Source organism: Apis cerana, linkage group LG1, assembly GCF_029169275.1.
Source record: "Apis cerana isolate GH-2021 linkage group LG1, AcerK_1.0, whole genome shotgun sequence".
In the NCBI taxonomy this organism is placed as follows: Eukaryota; Metazoa; Arthropoda; class Insecta; order Hymenoptera; family Apidae; genus Apis; species Apis cerana.
Window position 1 is genome coordinate 11,286,304 of NC_083852.1, and position 24,849 is coordinate 11,311,152.

The 24,849-nt window shown below is 24.5% G+C and overlaps 5 protein-coding genes and 1 long non-coding RNA gene across 10 annotated transcripts; 3 read left to right on the top strand and 3 right to left on the bottom strand.

Moving 5' to 3' along the window:
- The first annotated feature begins 36 nt into the window (after window positions 1-36).
- Window positions 37-4,896, top strand: LOC108001781 (uncharacterized). Its single transcript, XR_009828844.1, has 3 exons — window positions 37-730; window positions 2,939-3,343; window positions 4,189-4,896. It is a non-coding gene; the product is annotated as an uncharacterized LOC108001781 (long non-coding RNA).
- A 4,161-nt stretch (window positions 4,897-9,057) lies between these two features.
- On the bottom strand, window positions 9,058-10,062 carry LOC108001780 (large ribosomal subunit protein bL33m). The gene is made up of 3 exons (XM_017062972.3): window positions 9,666-10,062; window positions 9,316-9,419; window positions 9,058-9,244 (listed from the first exon to the last, which is right to left on the bottom strand). The coding sequence occupies exons 1-3, from the start codon at window positions 9,704-9,706 to the stop codon at window positions 9,195-9,197; spliced, it is 195 nt and encodes a 64-aa protein (XP_016918461.1). The 5' UTR covers window positions 9,707-10,062; the 3' UTR covers window positions 9,058-9,194.
- Window positions 10,063-11,540: 1,478 nt separating this feature from the next.
- Window positions 11,541-14,965, bottom strand: LOC107994297 (DNA replication factor Cdt1). The gene is made up of 6 exons (XM_017051130.3): window positions 13,955-14,965; window positions 13,624-13,876; window positions 13,204-13,540; window positions 12,922-13,104; window positions 12,554-12,801; window positions 11,541-12,477 (listed from the first exon to the last, which is right to left on the bottom strand). The coding sequence occupies exons 1-6, from the start codon at window positions 14,728-14,730 to the stop codon at window positions 12,109-12,111; spliced, it is 2,166 nt and encodes a 721-aa protein (XP_016906619.1). The 5' UTR covers window positions 14,731-14,965; the 3' UTR covers window positions 11,541-12,108.
- A 553-nt stretch (window positions 14,966-15,518) lies between these two features.
- On the top strand, window positions 15,519-18,749 carry LOC108001759 (mpv17-like protein 2). 3 transcript variants are annotated; one of them, XM_062072647.1, is made up of 3 exons: window positions 15,519-15,687; window positions 16,093-16,254; window positions 16,349-18,749. In XM_062072647.1, exons 2-3 carry the CDS (start codon window positions 16,096-16,098, stop codon window positions 16,784-16,786), a joined length of 597 nt encoding a protein of 198 aa, XP_061928631.1. In that variant the 5' UTR covers window positions 15,519-15,687; window positions 16,093-16,095; the 3' UTR covers window positions 16,787-18,749. The 3 variants fall into 3 exon arrangements, with proteins under 3 accessions (XP_061928631.1, XP_028524514.2, XP_061928626.1); XM_028668713.2 differs by having other exon boundaries at window positions 15,674-15,774; window positions 16,349-16,852; XM_062072642.1 differs by lacking the exon at window positions 15,519-15,687 and adding an exon at window positions 15,834-15,945 and having other exon boundaries at window positions 16,349-16,852.
- LOC108001831 (N-acetylneuraminate 9-O-acetyltransferase) lies at window positions 17,825-22,500 on the bottom strand. Of its 3 annotated transcripts, XR_001766793.3 has the most exons (14): window positions 22,360-22,405; window positions 21,727-21,822; window positions 21,426-21,569; window positions 21,182-21,278; window positions 20,856-21,114; window positions 20,482-20,739; window positions 20,177-20,412; window positions 19,902-20,114; window positions 19,517-19,838; window positions 19,017-19,256; window positions 18,625-18,915; window positions 18,333-18,551; window positions 18,041-18,224; window positions 17,825-17,952 (listed from the first exon to the last, which is right to left on the bottom strand). XR_001766793.3 is itself a non-coding variant. In XM_017063061.3 (12 exons), the coding sequence occupies exons 2-12, from the start codon at window positions 21,538-21,540 to the stop codon at window positions 18,099-18,101; spliced, it is 2,376 nt and encodes a 791-aa protein (XP_016918550.1). In that variant the 5' UTR covers window positions 21,541-21,569; window positions 22,360-22,500; the 3' UTR covers window positions 17,825-18,098. The 3 variants fall into 3 exon arrangements, 2 of the variants coding, with proteins under 2 accessions (XP_016918550.1, XP_061928523.1); XM_017063061.3 differs by lacking the exon at window positions 21,727-21,822 and having other exon boundaries at window positions 17,825-18,224; window positions 22,360-22,500; XM_062072539.1 differs by lacking the exon at window positions 22,360-22,405 and having other exon boundaries at window positions 17,825-18,224; window positions 21,727-21,828.
- On the top strand, window positions 22,496-24,770 carry LOC108001832 (ubiquitin-conjugating enzyme E2 W). Its single transcript, XM_017063062.3, has 4 exons — window positions 22,496-22,639; window positions 23,316-23,666; window positions 23,764-23,839; window positions 23,997-24,770. Exons 1-4 carry the CDS (start codon window positions 22,586-22,588, stop codon window positions 24,008-24,010), a joined length of 495 nt encoding a protein of 164 aa, XP_016918551.1. The 5' UTR covers window positions 22,496-22,585; the 3' UTR covers window positions 24,011-24,770.
- The last annotated feature ends 79 nt before the right edge of the window (window positions 24,771-24,849 follow it).

The following is a 24,849-nucleotide window of genomic DNA, read 5'->3' on the forward strand; positions in this document are numbered from 1 at the left end:
GAAATTTTCGGATAGGAATAGCGACCAGCGTTGAATTAGAGACTCGAAAGCGATCCGACCTAATTAATTTATTCGCATATGGAGAACGCATCGTTATTGATTGATTAGCAGACGCGGCCTAAACCGCGGAATAATTTTCATTTCACATATAGGGGGAAATACTCAGACACGACATATTCGTTTTTACCGACCGAACCCGACGCGAACGAATCTTTTTTCGTTTTTCGGCGCGCGAAACCGTGGCGCAAAGGAAGAAGAAGGGGAGAGACGTAGTAGAGTATGATGACAGCGGAAAGACACGACCACCATAGAGAGAATGTCGATCTCGTTTTTGCGAACGGTTGGAAGACACGCGGAATGGACGTTTGTCGATATCGTTTACACGAACGACACGTACGTATAAGTTACGATGATGTGAGGCAGATCCATTAGACTATGCAATTGTCCACGTATTGCATTGTCAGCCACCATAGAGATTTCTATTCAGAAATCGCGGAAGTCCCCGGATGCATTGACGAGAGGTAGAGGATGATCGAGGACCGCTCTTGTTGCGAGAAGGAAAGAGACACGAGAGAGACGGAATACCATGATCGACCAGGATACTGGTTACTCGTATTTCCCTTTTTTCCCCTCTCCCTAATTGTCATACGTGATATTCGTCTCTACAGAAGTCAAGAATCTTTTCTACTGTGTGTGCATATATTAGAAATTTTATTTTAATTGACATTACGTACGTATATATAAATAAATTTATATAATTAAAATGTTTTAATTTCAAATAGATAACATTCGTGTATCATTAATAACATAACCTAACATTATCGACATGATTAATTTATTATCATATAATCTTCTTATTACTATAAAACTAATTCGATTTCTTAGAAAAACCATCTCTTTCATTCATCAATTTTTCTACATTGATGAAATCGTAACAAGATTCTTCGAATGATTGAACAAAAGCTTTCGGTCCCCTAATTAACCCAGTTCAAAGATCCCGTGTCGGTGAAATGAATCTTTGTTACGCCCCGATTCGCTTCTGTGGAAATACACGCACGCCGCTTGATCGAGGGTGAACACGGGTTTGAATAAAAAGCTTTTTACATGACCAGGAGAAATAAAAGAGCGTGCGCGAGAGGAAAGGAAGAAAAATCTCGGATTTCCCGTTCTGCTACGCGCCCTTGTCTTTTGCCCTCTCGAGTTTCCTGGATCGTTCTTACCACGCCCAGCAATTTGCCTTGTGCTACAACTTTGCGATCGATTATTCCTCGATTATGGTGTAACGAGATATCCAATGGTAATATCCGTGGTACACACAGCCATTGTTCGATTAGAAAACCAATAGTCTATTTTATTACGTTTTCTTAATATCCCAGTCTCCATATAGCTGTGGGCCTCTCGTGAATATATCCTCTCTAAATCATTTCAAATTACACAATGTATGAGTATTATATAATTACAACCGGTGATTGACAAGAAAAGGATTGAAACGCACAAAAGCTTAAGTAAGTTTTCCATGATTTCAAAAATAAGTTCATAAGAATATTTTTTAAATCAGTTTGCATTCAAATATGATTTATTTTCAGGGAGGATTTAAAAAATAGATTTGATTGGTTTCTATTATTTTAAAAAATTTGGAGGTTATGTTACATGATTTGTATCTATGATTTGTTGTTACATAATGTTTTTTATAAAACGATAATTATTTAAAAATAATCTTATTCTCATCTCATTTTGAAATATTATAGAGATATATACAAAGTATTTTTACTGTTAATACCATTAGATTTTACCTGTATTCATATGTATCAATGATATCACTTTTCTATATTATATAAACTATTTTTATATGTATAATCGACTGGTATACAATATTTAATGAATGAATTAATATTAAAATTCTATATAATTCTAAATTCTATAAAATTCTATAATTCTACATATATAAAAAAAAATTATTCATATAACGTTTGATTTTGTCAGTATATTTCAAAATCATTATATTTGGAATCAGTAAGGATAAAAAGTTTTTAAATAATTATCTGTGAATTTATTCTTGAATTAGATAAATCAAAATTATAAGATAAAATATTCGTGGACTGTTATTTAAATTGTATAAGAAATAGATGTTTGTAAAAAATTAAATGATTAATATATTATAAAAATCAAAGACATAATTGTTTCGAGAAAAATAGGGTGTATTTTGTTAACCACAGCGGTTGTCATCTCGTGTCCTTTCAAACAATAACGAGAGGACAATGACTAGTTTGAAATTCGCGAACAAAGCGGGTGTAGACATATTCAAATGGCACTTATAATGGTACTTATAAAAGGAACCATGCTTAAAACCGTACCTGTATCCCCTACAAATATACCTGGTATAAACGGTGGGTACGATTGCAAAATCCTTTCACCAATTGGATTCATTGTATGGTTGATCCAGTACAACGCGTCTATTCTGTTCGATAACCACAAATCGTGCAAAGCCACGCTTCGGGCACTACTTTCTATTATCCGTTACCACTTTCTTTCTTCCTTTTTTTTATTCTTTTCTCATATAGATTAAATGCTAATCCGATAAGAAATTTTTTATTTTTCCTTTATTCTTAAAATTGAATAAGATACCTATTTATTTATAAAAGTATTATTCTTTTCTTAAAACATTTATACTATTTTATTTATTTATTAAAATTGAATTTTCAAATAATTGTTTATGATCTTAAAAATTAAGTATAATTATTTGCATCGTAATAATTTCAGCAAATTTTTAATTTCATTAATCGCCCTAATTTTTTAGATTTACATTTGCTTATCAACATATTCATCTTAATTTTAGTAATTAATTTTCAATAATTAATTCCCAAAATCAAGAAAAGTTTATCGAAAAGTTTCATATTCAACATTAAGTTAGACTCACAGATTTATCTTTTATTTACAGTTCTCTATCCGGGATCCATGAATTTTCTATCTAACTGGAGCATTTATACGAAGCATCGGTGGTTTTATTTAAATACCCGGGAAGAATTCAGTGGCCAAAAAATCGGCGAACCGTAAAGAAAGATTCACGGATAAAAAGGGGATCCGTTTGATCGCGAACCAGCGCTTGAAGCGTGGTGAAAAACCAGTCCCGACCGTATCACTCCATTTCTTTGGTCAGGATCGGGCCAAACAATTAAATTCGAATGAGAAAATCTCTTTTGATGGCGATGCACCGCGATGAACGCACGACGGACATATTAGTATAATAAGCAACGATCTGTGTATGCATATATAGATTATGGCAACAAAGAGGATGAATGAAAGAAACGACAGAGATAGCAGTAGCAATGATGAAAAGAACTAGGTAATGGAAAGGTGGGGAAATGCACAATTTTAATGTGTACCCAGGTGGTAGTGAATAGAACTATGCAATGGTAAATTATTTCATATCTCCTGACCTATTGCATATCTTTATAATCTAAAAACTTCAAACTGAGTAATTAATCTGAAAAGAATTTTCTAGATTATTTCTTATGATCATCCCGATATCTATTTGATCGCTTTTTATCATGTAATAGATAGATATAATAGATATAAGCAATAGATGAAGTTAAATACGAATTTTTTTATGTTTATATTTTATCTCATTATAATTTAGTTCGTTTGAATATTTGAATATTTGAATTAAACCAATGTTTTTATTTTAATTAAATATAATTCTGCTAGATATTTTTAGATTAAAGAAAGAAAGATATAAATTACGTAATGAATATTATTTTATTTTTATGTTCTTTCAAAATTATCTAATTATTTATTAATTTGATTATTGTATTATATATTTCTTTTATTAAAAAAATTTTAATAGATAATTCTATTATCTATTTATTGTTTAAGACAAAGATCACTAGAAAAAAGTATTGATACACTTGATTCAAGGAATTCATACAAATATCCCAGAAAACATAAAACAAAAATTTTCTTTACTTTTTTTATCAAAGTTCATTCAAATTTTCTTATTCAAATAATGAACCTCTAATCGTTTTCATCTAAAAGTATTAGTTTTAATAATAAAGAAATTAAAAAAAACATAATAATAATTGTTAGTATCGTGTTTTTTTTTCTAAACAATTATCGTTCCATTCAATTCTTTAGTCACTGAGATCAATCTTTTACAGGATTATCAAATGCATTTAAATGCGGTTTCTTTAGATGTACAGATATACACCACATTGCGTATGAGCGTGGCGACGAGAAGAACCAATTGGTCTGCGATCACGAATACACATGCACATATACATACTACGGAAGGAAGCGAGAACGGAAAAAGTGAAGAAATGAGAGCGATAAGGAAAGCAAATCGAAGGAAGGAGGAAGGGAATCCAATATAACTGCACACACGTTTATAGGGTCGATGGGAATATATTGGAGCGGATATTGAAATACTTGTTGGTAGTTTGAGTCGAAGGCGAGAGATGCCTTTCTCGATGCCATCTTGATTGCGCAATCGAGGCATCGGTCCACGAGTACAGAATTTAACGATAAAGATCGTACGGATTATAGAATCCTAGACGGGGAACAAAGTCCCCTTCCTACCTATTCTCCTTTCCCAGGTTTTGTGCCTTTATCGGTATTACGAACCTCAACTTCTTGTTGTTTACTACATTATTTCCTTAAACGAGATGTTATGTTACCATTACATTTGGCAATCTAACTTCGTCATATATTTTTAAAAATATATTTTGTTTGTATTGTATGTAAACAAGTAATATATGAATTCTATTCACTTATCTATTTCATAATTATTTAAAGAAAAGATAAGATTAAATTTTTTTCGAATTGATATATTGAGTTACATTCTAAAAATATCAATTATCGAAAATATAACAGAAAATTGCAAATAATGTTATAAAAAATAAATGTTTGCATCTTTATTACGAACGTCCTGTTTTTTAATATTCCATATTTTGCTCTTTTTTAATTAAATTTTTATAGAATTTTTATTGATCCGTATGTAATTAAGATCTCATGCACAGAAATCTTTCATTTGCGGTGAAAAGAAATTTTCTTTTTTAATAAAAAAGATTCCGAATCATTAATACATAGTTAATATAATTTTTTACAACATTGTATTTCAATAAATAAGAAAAAAAACAACTTGAATCAATGTAAATATGTAAGAGAAAAAAAATTTATATAAATAATTATTTTTTATTCTACAATATTGAAATATAAAAGAATTAAAGCTATTTAATTTTGTTAAATATTAATTATTAATGCATAATTAATGCAAATTTACAACTTTAAATTCTTATTTATTGATAAGATTTCTAAGGTATATATAAATATAATAGTTGTATTATCTATTCAAAAAGTTCAATAAATAAGACTAAAACAAAAATTGAAAAAGAAAGATAACATTTGAATGATTTTTTACAGTTTCAAAATCATTGAATTTTTATATTATAAAAATAAAGAGAGATTAAGGGAGAAGATAGAATTCTCAAGCGCGACCGATTCTGTCGAACGGAAATGCAATTCGGAGCGGCGCCGGCAGTCGAGTCTCAGCTCGAGTCGACAGATAGATAGAGTCAAGATTCAATTAGCTCTAGCTGTCAACTGCATGATACTCGTCGATTCAATACACCTTCTCGTTCATGTGCTCGCGCACATGCTTCTTTTCGTGCGTGTGTAACTGCGTGAGCGTGCGCGCGAAAGCGTACGTCAGTTCGCGTTTCGCGTTTAGCCTCGTAACGTTTTCGATGCCTGAATACTTTTGTACGTGTATGCATATGTGTGTCATCGTTTATATACGTATATGTTTGATCGTGTGAATGAGCTTAGTACACGCGTACGTGCTGAAAATTACCCGATCGGGCAAATCGTGAATTTTGGAAATGATTTTACGATCGCGGAATACGAGGGAGTACATAAATTTTCGACAAGCTCGATTGCACTGAATAATGAGATAGACCATCTGTCCTAATAGAAGCACTGCTGATATTCATATTTCTGATTCATAATATTAAACATAAAAAATGTTCTAGCTAAATATATATCTAATTAGTTTCGATTTCAAGATACATATAGATGACTAATCGAATAAATTATATTAAAATTATGCTATATATAAAATATTCATTATATTTAATATTCATTTACAGAAATTCTTATTTATATATATATATATATATATATATATATATATACATATATTTATACACGTAATAAATATAACTATCAGAGCATCGAACATAGAGCATTAAACAATATAAATAAATTGAATTCGTTTATTTTTCATAAGCTTTCGATTAATAATTATTCTTTAATTGAATCCAATTAATATTGTTTCTCTTATTCAATCTTTCATTTTCTTCCTTCGACGAAATATGCGATTAATAGGTTTTAACATGATTTTAATTGATCATCTATACGAAAAGACTTGGATCCGCTTTTGAATAGCTGTTTTGAATATATAAAAGAATACCCATGGAAATCTGTGGTAACCAATGTGCGTGTAGGTGATGTAGGTATCACTTATCCAAGAGCGGGGCGATATCAGCCATTTTCAATTTATTTCAAGGGCCTTTTCGTGGCGGAGGAAAGAAGGGTGCCACGACTGTCGACAGAGAGATACCTATACAAACGACCTTCGACTTCTCTGCTTCCGACCATCTCCGATAATCGTAACCAATAGTCGTTTCGTTCACGATATTATGGAATTAAAATTATTTCGATTCAAATACGGTCGAATGTTTTCTTGGTGTTTGTGATTATAAACGACATATTAACATTATCATACGTAATAATTGAAGTATGGGTATTATTTTATATACTTTTATTATGTATTATGTTTATGTTTTAAACAATATATGAAATAATTTTTATATGAAAAAAAAATATTTTATTTTAAAGAAAGTACTTTTCAATATATTTTTTGTTTATATAATAATAAAATCTTTTCGACTAAATTTTTATATTAATGCTATTGTAATTCATAAGTTGATTTTTTATAATGTAGAAATTATCATTTTTAATACAAAATTCACAAATTATAATACAAACATAATAAAATTGTAAAAAATATAAATATATTTTATTTTAATTCGTTTTCGATCACTTTTTTAAAGGGTGAATGATACTTGCTTTTTGATAATATTGCAAAATGACGGTTAAGTAGCTGCACGCTTGAAAACCATTTCAAACTAGAGTACTTAAAAACCTTCCGATATTCTCGTTAATTTCCTACAAATGCATCCTCGAAATGTACATACAAAATATGCTGGTAAAATTAACCCGCCGCAAGTACTAAGGTAGTAATAAGTGTGAGCAAAAAAAGTCCGAGGAAAGAACCATTTCCAAATCGTCGTGTACGTTTTACTTTCTATTCACATTTATATAACCGTAAAACCATAAAAATAAGCAATATATGATTTTTTTAATTCTGTAACATTAAATTTATTTAATTTATTTTTAATTAATATACTCAACAAATATATTAAATATACCAATATTTTTTTTAACAATAGATAACGAATATAATCACATTTCATCATCATAAAATCAGAAGCATACAGATGAAAAAATGCATTATAAGAAACGTGAAAACAAAATGAGAGAATAAGAGCGAGAGAGAGAGAGAGAGAGGGCGTTGCGGCCACAGAATTATTGAACCCCATTGCAAATGTGGGAGAACAGTTAGGGGAAGGAAAAAGGGAAAGGGGGCGGAAAGAGACGTGGGAGGTGGATGGGAGCAAGAGAGTTGTAAAAATAACGCAGTTAATTAGCAGCAAACCACTTTAGCGAGCTCGAGCCCAGTGCACACACTGTAATAAGCAAAGAACAACTCACGGGCGAAAAACGCCCTCGAACGCGAGGCAACTGAAACGCGCCAAGGCCCAGACGAGCCTCTCTCTCTCTCTCTCTTTTTCTCCCTTTTTCTTTTCGTTTCTGTTTTGCTTTTCTCGCCCTTTCTTCTTTCTGCTCATGCTCCACTCCATCTTTCCGACTCGCTTTCTGTTGCGTACTGTTTCCTCCTTTACCGGCTGTTCTACCGAGTCAAGCATAAACAACAGACGTTTTAACAATTTCGCTGTTGCATACCGCTTCGAAATTTATTGTGCCAGAAAAAAACGCTTCTTAACGAAGATTTATTTGTTTCGAGATTTTCTCCATTTAATTCGAGAATTAATTTTCTTATCCTATAATTTGTTATTTTTTTCATAAGAATAACAAATATAGAATATTTTAATTGCTAATTGATTTCATGAATCATTTATATTATATATATATATGTTACGAAAAATTAAAAATATAAATAATTATTTCTAATATTTGATAAAATTAACTTTAAATTTTAAAATGGTGGTTCTTAAAATGTTATTTGTATATCAGAAAAAGTTATTTTAATATTTAAAAAAAAAAATATTATATATTAAAAAAAAATTTGATAAATAGAAAATTTTTAAATAAAAATAAAATTTAGGAAGATTATTTAAGGTAAAAAATGTAGATGTCAGGAGTTGCCATATGCACAATCATAAAAGATAAAAACGATTTGAGAAGTAGATAGTTTCTGAAACTGCAATCATTGTTTTACCAACTATAATAATTTGTCAGAAAAAATTAAATTAGTAATATCAGTAAATGATATCACAATATTCTTACATTGCCGAAAAATAGTAACGAACAAAAAAGAACAAAGAAAAAAAATAAGATTTAGAAGGGTGAAACAGAGAAAGAGAATAGTACTGTTTCACGCCTCGTGAATTTCAACCGTTTGAAATCCAGGTGGAAATAATACAACTTTACGTTCCTTGTTAAGGATCAAAGGAAACCTACCCCAATCTCGATTTCAAGGTCCTTCATTTCCCTTTTCTCTTCCAATCTCTCTTATTTTTTTCGATATGCACATTAGATAAGTAATTCAGGCAAAATGTTGGATATACGTCGCTATTAAAACCATTTACGATAATATCTACTCGTCTTTTTTTATCTTGACTCTGTAAAGGATATTATTCTTATTCTTATCAAAGGATCTCATCTTTATCAAAAATTAATTAATAAATAAAGAGATTAATATATTAATTATATTTTTTTTATTTTAATATTATTTTATTACAATATTTATACAATTTTGTTTATATATATTTATTAAATAAATTATTAATTATGTTGTTTTATATATATATATATGAAATTATTTATTAAATTAACATTTATAAACTTTTAATTCTCTTCATTTCTCGATAAAGTACTTTAGCTTGAACTGAAACATGCAATTTCATGAAATATAATATATAATAAATTCATAATTATAAATTTTCAAAATAAACTTACCATAAGGATCAAAATATACTTCTTCCAATTTGTCAGCTACTCTGTCTCGAATTCTTATAAGCTTGTGCCCACTTGCTATACTTTCTACTAATACTAAAATTTTTCTGAAAATTAAATATATGTTATAATATTATATTTTATAATACATTTCTAATACAATTATTGAATAAATATAGATATATGATTACATATATATATATATACAGAAAAAAGAATGAATTTTTACAATGAATTATTTGTTTTTGAAATTAAATTATTATATTAATAGTGATATAAACATCTTGTTATATACAAACTAACCTTACTTCCATTTTTAAAATTAAATTATATATTAATTAATTCATACTTACTTGCTTTTATTTTTTTTTAATAAAACATTGGTTAAAAACATGATTTTAAATATTTATGTATACGTATATATATAACTTTTTTATATCACAGAAAAACTTCTGCAAGTATAAGTCAACTTAATAATAGAGGTTAGAATGTCTGAAATTTATACCATTGTACCATCTATTGAATAATTAGAAAAACAATCTACATTTATCAAATGTAGATAAATAAAATATTTTTTTTTATAGATAATACATTTTTTATTAATATTAAATGACATACTACACATGAATACCACAGATTAAATATAAAAAATAAATCTATTATTAAATATAAATTATAAATGTATTTTCATATTATATAATTCGAAAGCTATATAACTCTTATTTTTCTCAAATCATCAAATACGATTTATAATGGAATTAGTCAACAGCGCTATTACAGTATTATACATAAGAATTATAATTAATTTTCAAAATCTTTCAAATCAGCAAAATTTTTCTTGCAAATATTATTTTTACATAAAATAAAACTTTTATAAAATTTACCAAATTAAATAATAAGATTTTGAAAATAATTTTCATAAATTCCATTTCCGTTTCATTGATTGAATTTCATTTTATTAAAAAAATATGTATATATTAAATGCATATGGTAATTCTTATTACATCTTACATGTTCATATTTCGGAAAAAATTAACAGATTTTGTTATTTTTATTATAATTATGTATTTTCAATTTAGAATTTAAATTAAAGTTACAAAATCTGCTCGATTTTTGTGCTTGATTTTTTCTACTATTAAAATATGTTTCATTTTTGTTCTCAGTTATATTAACGAGATTTCTGCTATCAATCTGTTTTCGCAGATTTTATTATATTTTTGTTATCAATTTAATATCAGACATAAATGTAATCCTACATAAAAAATAATATATAAAAAATCCTACATAAACAATCTTTTATTGACAATAAGGCAAAATTTATTGTTCACGGATTTAACTATATATTAATTGAATATTAATTGAATTCACTTTCATTATTTTTTTTTTAAACTATAATGTATTTTGATCTTTTAATAAAAATATAAAAATAAAAAATGGAAATATAAAAATAGATATTACTTATAATGTATCTCTAGAAACTTCTAAAACATAATATATTGTTTAATCATTTTATATATTTAAATGTGTCTATAAAATAATTCAAAATATTTAATTTTTAATATTATATTATCACATATTTCTTTGCATTTTATCATTTAATTCTTTAATTTGAAATTGTTTCATATATAAATTATTAAATATACGAAAAGAATATTATAGATATTATTTTGAAAAAACATTAAATTTAAAAATTTTATTTTTAAAAATATAACTTAAATATATTATCCAATTTTCATCATGAATTAATTTATAAATTAATTAATTCATAAATTGTAATCAATTTAAGATAGATATTGACTTCAAAATAAATTATAAATAAAAATGTGATAAAATATAAAAAATTATAAATATTTTTTATAATTTTTAAAAATATTTTATTAAAAGTTTATTTAATTCTCGTTTAATAAAAGCAACTTTTGTAATAAAAAAATTATAAAAAATAATATAGAACAATCAATTATTTGTTTTTTGTTTACTTATTTCAATATATAATTATATATGTATTAATATATATAGTTATATAATCATATAAAATAATGCAATATATTTATATATAGACATTTTTTTTCTTACTTTTAATTTTATATTCAAATGTAATTTTAATTCCAATCATTACTTTTCAATAATATTCCAATTCAAATTAACAATGATATTAATAACAAGTAACAATGATATTAAAATAAGAACATAAAAAGATTCTAATATTTTTAAGATATAGGACAAAAAAATGAATTGAATATTAAATTTATTTTGTACCTCAGTTGTGGTACTATTTACAATTTTAATATTATTTTTTATTTTATATATAACATTGTGACATTCATATAAGAAAAAGAAATTAAACAGTTTCATATTACAATATTTTAATAATTCGATTACAATACGTAATATTTTATGTATATTTCTGCAAATTTTTATTAATGATTTAATAATAACAACCAATGTCTAAGTTAATGGATTTCTAAAATAAAAAAATAATAATAAAAAAAGTGTAAATACTTAATAGTATTGTAACTGTATTGTAGTAAATTTGTTTGTAACTGTTGTTTTTATAAAAATATAATTTATTATGTTTATTATTATAAATTATATATTTGTCAATTAAGAAAAAAAATTTATTTTTTTTAATCAAAACTATTCCTTGAAACAAAATTTTTTCAAAATATAGAATAATTATAATTAGTACCAAATATGTTACAAAATACGAAATTATTATAATTAAAATATATAAATTAATGCAATTGACACAAATCATAATTTAAAGCAAGAATGAAATCAATCATTTTATAATAGATGTCATGATGATTTTACTTTGTTATTAGCCATAATTTCTAATCTTTTTACTATTTTCGTAAGATCAATTTCTTTTTGTAATTTTAAATAATCTATTTTTCGTACATTATGTATGCTAGTCCATGTCGGTAACAGTTTACACAATAGACGTATATGTTCTTCTAGTTCAGCAGAAGTTAATTTTGCTCTAAATGAGTTTTCTAGTTTTGTAATTACAAATTCCAATGTCAAAATCCCTTTCTTTTCAGCTACAAAAATATTACGTAAAATTTTAACTAATTCAGGTAATCTTGAATACATTACAGCCTCTTTTTCAGCATTTGGTGTACGTGTCATAGCTTCTAATGCCTTGGCAGCTTGTTTAGCTCGAACCTAATGAATAATAATAATTATTTTATTAAAATATAAATAAAATAATATAATGAGAAACAAAAATGAAAATATTTACTTTTTCAAGAAGAGCTTTTGGTATGCCTTTAAGGGCTGTACTAAGATGATTGTTTTGTGATATAGGTGTGATAGGTGGAGTATCCACAACAGTAATATTAATCTTTTTTATACTCTCCTCTGTTTGAGTAGAATTATTTACTTCGTTCTTTTCTGAAGAAAGAGTTTTAGATGTCATCTTTGCTTCTGCTAATCGTTGCAATGCCTTTTCCATGCGAGTGCCACAATTAAATAATGATTTTGCTTTATCTAAAAAAATTCATAAAAATTAGTTTAAATTTTAAAATATATATAATTTTAATAAAATATTTTAAATAAAATATAAAATAAATATAAAAGACATGACTTATATTCTATTTATATTTTTACCAAGAACATCTTTTGCAGTTGTAATTTTTTCAACATGAGGTGGTTGAGGTAAATCAGATTGTTCAATTGGTTTGCAACTTTCTACATCAAATTCAGGATGCCAACGAACAATTTTTTCTTTTGGTACATGCATTGGTGTTTCCAAATTAAGTAAAAATTTTTCATGTTCATCTTTTACTTTATCTACAACCAAAAAATAATATAAATTAATAAAATAAAGCTAAATAATAAATAAATATAAAAATAAATATAAAAATATTTTCAAAAAAATAAATTCAATACCAAGTAAGATATTATAAAATTTTCTTCGTCTTTCAAGTAATATTCGTGGTCCCATACTAGCTTCAGATGCTGTTTTTAAAACATCATCTGAATCTGGGGTATTCCTTCCATCTTTTTCTTCAACAAAAGGTGTAAGAATTAATTCAAATTTATCTTGTTTGGATGTTGAACCAAATGTACGATGTTTTTCCTGACAATAGTTGTATGCATCTGGATAAATAGTTTTGATTTGTGCTAGATGTTCTAATGTGAAATTTTTACGCAATAATTCTTGAATTGCAGGTTTTAGTTTTTTAAAAGTTATTGTTTCTTTACGATTGAATAGCATTGCAGAAATCTATACAATTAATAAAATAATATATAGTAAAAAATTTACAAAAAATATTTTTATATATTTTTTATGTATAAAATAATACTTACCGTATCTAAGCATCTGAATGCCTCTGCCAAGAATCTATAATGATATGGTAATGGTAAAGCAGGAGTGCCACTTTCAGCAAGTGATAAATATTGTTGATAAGCTGGTGTTTTAATTGGACTACTTTTCACTGGGCTAGGAGGTGTGTCTTTAGGCTCAAATAAAATTCTGCGTTGAGGACTAGCATTCATTAATTGTTTATTTTTCAAAGGACTTAATATTGTTTTGATTGGAGATTTATGTGCTTTCTGTGGACTATATAAATAACATAAATATTATAACAAAAAAAAAAGAAGATATTTAAGTCATAAATATGATTTTATAATATCTTACCTAATTGGTATCTCAAGTTGAATCTTTTCAAACTTTTGTATCTGCGGTTTAATATCATTTTGTTTATGAAATTGTTCTAATCTTTGTTCACAATTCTTGAAACGTGCAATAGAAGCTTTTAATTCCATAAGCCTAGAAGACTTATTAATCTTATTTCTTATTTCATTAAGAGATAACTCTTGTTTTGCCAAATTATCCATATTAGAACTTTTTTTTGGTGTTGTGAAATTAATTGATAATTGATCATTTAAAATATTTGAATTTTTAACAGCATCATCTATTTTAGATGTTCCTGGTTTCTTTTTTGGACTTAATGCACCTTTCTTTTCAAACAATACTTTCTTTTCATCTAAATCTTCTGCGATTTTTTGAAAACTTTCTCTGATATCTACCTGTCCTTCTTGACCAGATAATTTTCGTGAACGTGTAACTCGAGTACGAACATTATGTTTAAGTGTTTTTTGAATGTTTGATTTAGGAGAATCGAATTGAATATTCCGAACAACTGAATTTGTTTTTAAAGTACGATTATTCACTGATTCTTTTCCAGGTACAAAAATAACCTTCGGACTTGTACCCATTACTTTTTCTTCTTGAATCGAAATTAATGTTTCGGATAATTCGGAATTATCCTTATTTATTGATGTCCGATTTTGATTACTCACCAATTTCGATTGTTCTTGATCAAGAAGCAAAACCTTTGCTTTGCTTCGTAAATCGTCAGTTGCTTGTCGTTTACGCGTATTAAAATACGCCGTTACTGATGGTTGGGACATCTTTTTATATACGAATATATATATATATATATATATGTATGTAATATAAGAAATCCGTTAAGATTTTCAAAATTTTAATAAATTACAATTAAGTCTCAAATCGCCATAACAGTTATCTATATCAACACCAATACTGTGTAAAATCCCGCCTCTTTTATCAATTTACGCGCCAAATCAGAAAAAATGGATGACTAGCATGAAATTTAAATATTATATTCAATTTACATATATACAAATATATACATATTCAATTATAATTTTTTTTATTCATAATTTATATTAATATATTTGTATACAAATTAAAATTTTAATAACTATGTATATTGAAATATATATTATTGTAAATTTCATAAAAATTACTAGAATGTCAAAAATAATCATCAAATATAATAATTTAATTTTAAAATACATATCATAAATATAAATTATAAAATTATAAAAAAAATTTAATTACTTTAAAATTTACAACATAATTAATATTTTTAAATTATTAACTATTATTATTAAATATTATATTAAAATTATTTATTAATTCTTATTAATAAAAATAGCACCTTAAATATGCAATTCTATTATTACTTTAAATTATAAAGTTGTAAATAACTTTTTAAATAAATAAAGTTTTATGTTACAAATATATAAAAATTTATTTATTTAAAAAGTTTTAAAGAAGAAGTTTCGAAATATAATATTAAGATAAAGAATAATTTTACCATAAAAGTTATAAAATACATGTTACAAAGGAAAAATTGAAAATAGTACCATTACATATATAATGTATATTTTAATGTAATATATTTAAAAAAAAATTAAATTAAGTTTAAAATCTATATGAAATCCACTTATATTTTACTAAATAATAAAATAATTTAATAAAATAAAATTTGTAAAATTGTTACAAATATTTGATACGATTAAATTTGTATTTTTTCTAAATATCAAATTTTTATTTCACAAGTAAGTGAGATGATATCTTATAAATTATTTTCATTTTAAATATTAACAAAAAATGAATTTGACTATATTATATTAATGTTGTTATTTGTAAGTTATTATATTTTAAGTTTATAATATTTAACTTTTAATTTTATTCAAATATATTTAATATGTTATAAAGTTTTTATTTTAAGTTAATTGTTAACCTCAAAATAACCTTAATAATTATGATTGACATTATTTTAAAATGAATTTGACTATATTATATTAATGTTATTTGTAAGTTATTATATTTTAAGTTTATAATATTTAACTTTTAATTTTATTCAAACATATTTAATATGTTATAAACTTTTTATTTTAAGCTAATTGTTAACCTCAAAATAACCTTAATAATTATGATTGACATTATTTTTTCTTTTTTAGATCATGAACATCACAAAAAATATAAATTTAATTGTAAATAAAATATCTATAATCAAAAATAAATTATTTTCTCCTAAATATTTACTTTATACTAATGTCACAATATCTATTTCTCTCTCTGCTACTGGAGATGTATTAGAACAATATTATGAAATATTAAAGGTAATTATTTAGAACATTTATTTCAATATGATATTTTCTTATTTTTATTGAAATATTCACATATAATTTAAATATATAAATCATTTTCTCATAGGGTGAATGGGATAAATGGAGTATAAATAGAACAAAAAACATGGCTATATCTGGTATGTCTATTGGCATAGTCTGTCATTATTGGTATAAATATTTAGATGCTAAGTTGCCAGGTCGTACAATTAACATTGTTTTGAAAAAAGTTTTTATAGATCAATTAGTCTGTTCTCCACTTTGTATTACAATGTTTTTTTTAACATTAGGTCTTTTAGAAAAAAGCAATTGGTCAGATTTAAAAAATGAAATTATTAAGAAAGCATATAGATTATACATAGCAGAATGGATCATTTGGCCACCAGCACAAATTTTTAATTTTTATTTTTTACCAACTAGATATAGAGTTCTTTATGATAATACTATATCTCTTGGTTATGATGTGTATACTAGTCATGTAAAACATGATAATCTAATGTACAATTCAAAAAATAGTAAATATTGACAAAGTATTTCTAGATAGGCTATTTAATTAAATATATATATATATATAATATATATATAATATATATTGTTATATTGTTATTATTACAAATAACTATAATTTTTGTTGTACTTTTTGATTTTATGCTATTAACTCTTCTTATATGTATAAATTGTTCTTATAATGTTTATAAATTTTAAAAATTTATATATTTCAAAAACAAAAGATATTTCTTTTCATTTTTTAAAATTATTTTTTTTTATAAAAATTAATAAAATAAGAAAAGATTAAATATTATAATTTTAAATCTTACATTTTGATTGGATTTTTTATCTTGATCATTTTTACTTCTTATCTTAAAAAATAAAATTTAACAACTTCTAATAATCTATTTATTTAACATAAACAAATATAAGTACCTCTATTTGCTACATTTTTTTATCTTACATCCAGATAAATTCTTGACATAGACCCTACATTGGAAGATGACTTTCAGTTTCAATGTATGACCAGAATGCAAGATAAAACAGTAAGTATTTTTAAACATTTTTTGTTATAAGTTTTATGGTAAGATAGTATAAATTTACACAATTATTAAAAATTGTAGTAATTCAATGATATTTATCTATTTAGTTTAAAATAAAATTACTCAGATATTTTTTTGATAACTATTTCATTTGGCAAATGGAATCGAATTGGATGTCCTGTAAGTTTTTCCTGATAAATTTATTCTCATTGCCTAGGATTCTGAAGTGTTTGAATAATTTAATTTAGTAATAATTTTATATAGTATAAGATAAGATAATTGTAATAGATTGTTAACATAATATTTTATCATTGGAATCTTGTTTTTATATTTTGAAGAATGCAGTATGATTATATACAAGAAAAATTTAGTGTTAATTTAAATGAAATATTTCTATTTAAAAAACAAATATTCAAAAATCTAGAATAAATAAACATTTGTTTATTATTATAGAAATGATTATTATAGAAATGATATTGCCTTAATTAATTAAATTTGTGAACATTTTCATTTTCTGGAGAATCAAAATATAATTCAGTTTGACATATTATTTATTCTTTTTTTAAGGAAAAATATATAATTATTCTTTAATTTTTCTTTATAGATATAAAGTTTTAATGCTTGAAAAAATTACCAGCAATAATGGAAACGCGTTTGTAATCTATAAAGAAATTAGCTTGTACATTTTTTATAATAATTTTTTGTGAATTTCATTTTGCAAAATTGTAAAATATTTTATATATACTTACATATACACGAAGCGTTTTTTTTATATATAGAATTTGACTAATTATAAAAACATATATTTCAAAACATTCCATCATGAATGCCAATTGGTACAAGAACTGCAATAAATAATAATAAATTGCGAGCCACTAATCTCCAATCATTTGGTACTGCATATGGTGCTAATACTTGAGTTAATCTATGTATCTATCAAAATAAATGAAATACTTCATACTATACCATATTTTACATTATATAAAATTAGATATAAATTTGTTATTAATTCTAGACATATAAAAGAAATTAAATACTTACTTCGTGACTTGCACATATAAAGATGAATGATGTAACTAAAAGATTTAATACTGGAAATCTTGGCAATAAAACTAATACACCATGCGAATCTGCTGCCAACCAAATGTGACCTTGTGCGACTAGAGTTTCTAAGCTGATGCGACCTAAACCAGTCAAAAGAGCTGAATGTTTACCACGTAATGCTAATGATGCATTTCTAAGTGCAATGTAACCTATAATCTGTAATTAAAAAATTGAAATTTAATTGTTTGAAAATAAATTTGAAACTAAATTATAATTTATAAATTATTACTGGAATAAATGCAACATATGAGTGAATTTCCTCACATTCAGATACTGAATGACATAATATTGTAAAAGTAGTATAAGCAGTTAAAGAAATTAATGCTAATAAAGAAGATAATGCAGTTCCTGGAATGTGATCTATTCTTTGCAAAGCTACAAGACCTGCCCCAAAAGTTACCCCCCAAGTCACACTATATCTATCCACTCTCCAACGTGACCACCATTCACGTATATCATCATCAGTTGTAACAAATAATGCTTTCCAAGGTCTTGTTACAAATACTTTTTCAAAAAACACCTATTAAATAATAATACATTATATATTTTCGTTATTTATATTTGTTAGTATATAATATAAAATAATATATATATATATATAAATAACTTATAATTTGATACCTCTGACATATATAATATTGTAATCATTGATACAAGACCTAAAAGTTTCAATGCAAGATAAAGTAAAGCTCTTGGTCCATATTCATTTAAACTACCAGAATATATTCTTGGTGGTAACCATGCTAAGAAATAAATTACTAAAAACCAGAATGAGACTAAGGGAACAAAGTGATAAAATTGATATGGTCTGTTCATACAAAGGCATAAAGATACAGTTAGAAAGTTTAATCTAAACATTACCTGCAAAATAATAAATAGATATAATATGTAACTTAAACACAATATTTGTTGTTAACTCTGCAATGATATTTTTTTTATCAAATCATATATTGAAATTATTTTTTCATATCAAATTAAAAAAATATTTTATAAATTTTATACATATATATAATTTCGCAATAATAAAAATATCTATATCTTCTATATCTTATTAAAGTTATAGAAGATGTTAGTCATTGCAGGATTAATATTAATAAAATTTACATTTTTTTAATACATACTCGTGCAAATCTTATTAAAGAAACATCACCCGTTTGCCAAAAGTAACAAAAATGTCCATATCCAGAAAGAAATAAATAAGCAGAATTAATTAATCTTAAATACATATAAATAGGTAAGACATTTTTAGCTCCAGTAACATGATAAATTAATACTACAGCTTGCATTAATCCTTTCCATTCATCTGTTTGTTCTCGATTTAAAGTTCTTGGCCCTCTTTCTCTATCTTCAGTAAAAAATAAACCAAGAGCTAATATATATCCTAATGGTAACCAAAAACTAAATTCACTATAGTATTTATTTTCTTTCATGAAGAAATTTGTCCTAAATATAAACAAAAATCTAACATTATTAACGCATATCATTATTATTGACAAATATATTTACCTATCACATAAATAAAAATAAGATAAAATAATTGACAAGAGAGCCAAAGATGTCATCAAAGTATAAAAATCTTGTACTTCTGGTTGCTCAATTTGTATAGTTTCAGAATTATTTGCTTCTTCAGTATTTTCCATTTCAACACGTAAGTAAGAAATTTCAGTTCGATAATAACAAAATTTTCTATACAACCACATTCCACCACCAATTATTATGCTGTAATGAACTATTATTTATTATTTACTTAATATGTAATATTTTAATATATAAAAAATTACCATAAAGCAAGTGTTGACAAACTTAATAATTGTAATATTGTTGCTGGTTCTGGATAACTGCAACAACTTCCATCGTCAAAATTCATATGATCATTGCAGTAAGTGTTTAACAATATTTGAATCTTATGTCGCAAAGACAGAGGACTAGCTAAATATCCATCTGGACTTTGTTCTAATACACCTGCACCAACAAGTTTACTACTTTCCCATATATGAACCTCACTATGAGATAGTATCTGTGTATGATCAATATATTTTAATAATTATTTTTTTAATTATCAAAAAATTAATAGAATAAAATCTACCTTTATTGCTGCTTTATTACATAAATTGATCTGTCTATTATCTATGCCTGATAATTGAGCTGGTAGTCTTTCTTTTACTACAGGATCTTGCAACATCCATAAATATTTTGTATTTTTTTTGGCTAAAAAGTCTACTGGTTGTACAAGTCTCACTAATCCCATACTATATTCAGAGTACAATTGAGTGTCACTATTATTATTAACAAGAATTGTCATTGCTCCACAGCCTGAAATAATTAAACTAGGTGCATCAGTTTTCTGAAAAATAACAGTCATTAATATCAATATCATTATTACAATCATTATTAACAACAATTATTGTACATATAATTCTAAAATTTTTATAAATGTTTTTATAATCAAATAATATTTACCATCCAGCTTCTAAGATCTTCTATCATAGTATTATCCAATTGAGGTCTCCACAAAAATTGTACATTTAGTCTAAGTTGTGCATCATTGAAATTCAAATCAGAATTCTCTGGTAATTCTGTTAAATCAGATGCTTTTCCATCAACTATAAATTGTGATATAAAAGACTTATATAGCTGTCTGATTCTAACATCTCCAATAAATACAAAGTGATTATGGTGGCCCATGAAAGCTAGATATCTCAAACATCTGCGACTGTCTCTAAAGAAAAAAATTTTTTTTAAATATTTTTTATACATTGTAATATTTAAATAATTTAAATTCTTACGTTTGTGTATAATAATGCATCATACAACCATAAGGCTGCCATTCCTTATCTCCTTTATATCTTCCTTCTGTTAATAACCATTTACAAGAGTCACTACCTAAATTAATCATAATCATTAAATATATAATATAAATTTAAAAATTTAGAAATAAAGATAAATATTTAATCATATAATTTATATTATTAATGTTATATAACTTATATAAGTCAAATAAACAAAGTTAAAAAATATAAATATCTTTACCATATATAATGTGCATTAATCCATGATATAAAATAAAACACAAGACAAGTGCAGTGGCTAATTTCTTAGCACTTGCCACAGTAATTAAACTAATAAAGTGTTCGGCTGAAGTCATTAATAATTTATCATTTCCTTATATTGAAGCTAAAAATTTTTTTTTCATAATAAAACAGTACATTTTATAAAAATAATAATTAATATTTAAATTAAATATTGCATTGAGGAATAAAAATATTAATATTAATTATTCATATATTTTATTTATATATTATATAGCTAATAGTTATATAAAAATATTTACCTAAATGTACATATAATTCATAAATAGAAGTTTTTTAATAAATATTACATCATGATTGAAATGATTTAATATTGAACTTCACTATTTTATTGTAGGCTGTAACACAATCATAAATTTTTTGTAAAATTAATAAAAGACAATAAATTATTTATTTTATTTATAATAGTTTCAAAATTTATAACACCTATGTCTTTGATTATTTTTATATTATGCTATAACATATAAATAATATATAAGATCTGCAATATAATCGATTTTTTCTATTGGTTATTTAGATAATGTCCAATATCGATTAATATTGATACAATTAAGATAATTACAAATTGATATAAGTAAAAAATATTAAAAATTACAAGTTTCTTTTGACTTTTTATAATATTTGTTTTATTGTCTTATTGTTTACATAAACTTCAAGTAACAATTAAAAAAAATGAAATAAGAAATTAAAACACTTATTTGTCTATTCATTTTAGTTTATATTATATATAATTAGTTTTCTTTATATAAATTTTTATTTATACACTATTATAAAGTCTTGAACAAAAAACATCGATTTTTGACTATTTAATTTAAACAATAATCAAGTTTATAAAATCATCGTCTATAATGCATTTTAATAAAATATTTACTGACCATAATATAGCAATATTATCCTATATTGTGTGTTCGCCTCAGTATGTGGGAATGGTTGTCAAATTTAACTAATTTACGTAGGTCATCGCTACGTATTTTACGAATATCTTACTACCTCTTTTTTTAACTTATGATGATATAATACAAAATTTGGAAAAAATGCTAAACGTTCTTGTTGCAGCAACTTTACATTCTTAAATCGAGAAATGAATAAAGCAAGTAATTCATGTATGTTGCAATGAGCGATAAAACGACAATGGCGGCAATGTCCCCATCGAAGGTAAGTTAATAATAAAATTTTTTTAATACATATCAGAATTCGATGTTTTATAACATTGATATAATATGGAAGTTAATTATATTCTATATTTAATATGTTTTACAAGATTCGCAAAATATCATTACATATTATTAAAAAGATAATTCGCGTATTATTCGTCAAAATTTGGATGACGTTTTATGTCAAATTAGACGCGCTATTTTATACATATATTAAATTTTAATTTCATTTTTTTATTTTGCTTTTATAACATAATTTAAAAAAATAGTAAAAATTTTATTTTTCACAATTACATTTTTTAAAAATTATTCCATATTAATTATACATGTGTATATTATTGTTATTTATATTCATCTATTATTTATATTAATATTTATGATAATCTATATAAATATATCATGCATATTAATTAAAATACAATTTTTTTTATAATATGAAAATTATATAAAAATTCTGAGATTATAATATAAATATAATAATTTATATTCAATAAACTTTGTAATTAAATTCTAATATTAAAATGAAAATGTTAATTTTAAATAATTCTTTTGAAATATATTTTTATAATTATTACATTAATTATTACTTGCATAATTAAAACATTACTATATTTACATAATTTTAACATTATTACAATTTTATAGTTTGATTATATATTTAAAAAATGTTATTTCAGCGAAGACTACAGAAAGAATTAACATCTTTAATACGTGAACCTCCACCAGGTGTACATGTAGATGAAGATCTTACTAGTCAAAATTTAACACAATGGATTGTTCACATGGAAGGTGCAAAAGGCACCTTATATGAAGGAGAACAATTTCAACTGCAATTTAGATTCAGTTCCAAATATCCATTTGATTCACCAGAAGTGACTTTTATAGGTGGAAATATACCAATACATCCACATATTTATAGCAATGGCCACATATGCTTATCCATTTTAACTGAAGATTGGTCTCCAGCTTTGAGTGTACAAAGCATTTGTTTAAGTATTGTATCAATGTTGAGTAGTTGTAAAGAGAAGGTAAAAAAAAAATTCCTAAGAATATATCTAATAAAAAAATAATAGTTAATAATAAATAATAACAATAAAAAATATTAAAAAAATTTTTTTACTACAGAAAAGGCCACCTGATAATTCTTTTTATGTAAAAACATGTAGTAAAAATCCAAAGAAAACAAAATGGTGGTATCATGGTAAGTATTCTATAATGTATATAATTAAATATATTATTACTATATTTAGAATTATTTTTAATGTATAATATAATTAAATAATTCTTAAATTATTTAATAAATGTTTTAATAAATGCTACAAAAATCATATAGCATTTTTTTATTATGTTTTAAATAGATGACAATGTGTAACAGCAACTGCGAAAACTATAAACAACTTATCTATGTGCAGTTATAGCTGGACCAAGTGGAGTGACAGTTTTTGTGTCTTAAAGTAATTACTAAAATTTCATAGATAAAATTGCTGAATTAACTTTATCATATATTTAAAGAATTAGGTGCATAAGTTAGAAAACAAAAAAAGCAAAGGCTGCATTTCACTTATTATTATAATAAAAAAGTGATGTAAAATGTGTGAGTTATGAAGTTAAATTATTATTGTTATTATAAAAGATACATATTATCTCACTCAGTTAAGTAGAAAAAGCATAAATTATAAAATATAAAAATGCAGCCAAGAAAAGTGCACATATGATTAATAAGCAAAGAAAATGTTTCATTATTTGTGTAGAAAGTGCACTTTAAGATGATATCAAATTAATATATTGCAGTAATCACTATTAAAATAGTATCATTAAAGATATAAAATGTTATTACATTTGTTATTGTGTTATTTAATATTCATCTCTCACTGTATTATTTACTTAGGTAAAAATATAAGTAATTATTTTAATTGAATATTATAATGTGCAATCTAAATTAATTATAAACAAATATATACAATTTGAATGTATAGTATTATTTAATTCTACACAATCATTTTTGGAGGCAATCAAGATGTTAATCACTATTTTTTAAATCAAAATATTTTAAATCAACTATGTTGCACATAATATCATTAAAACTCTGAAATGTATTATTATTGATCAATAAAATTCATCCTTTTATAGAATAATGTGTAAAAATATATCAATTTAATGATATTAGAAATTCATTGCATTAATTATGTAGAGATCTGAATAAAATTTAAT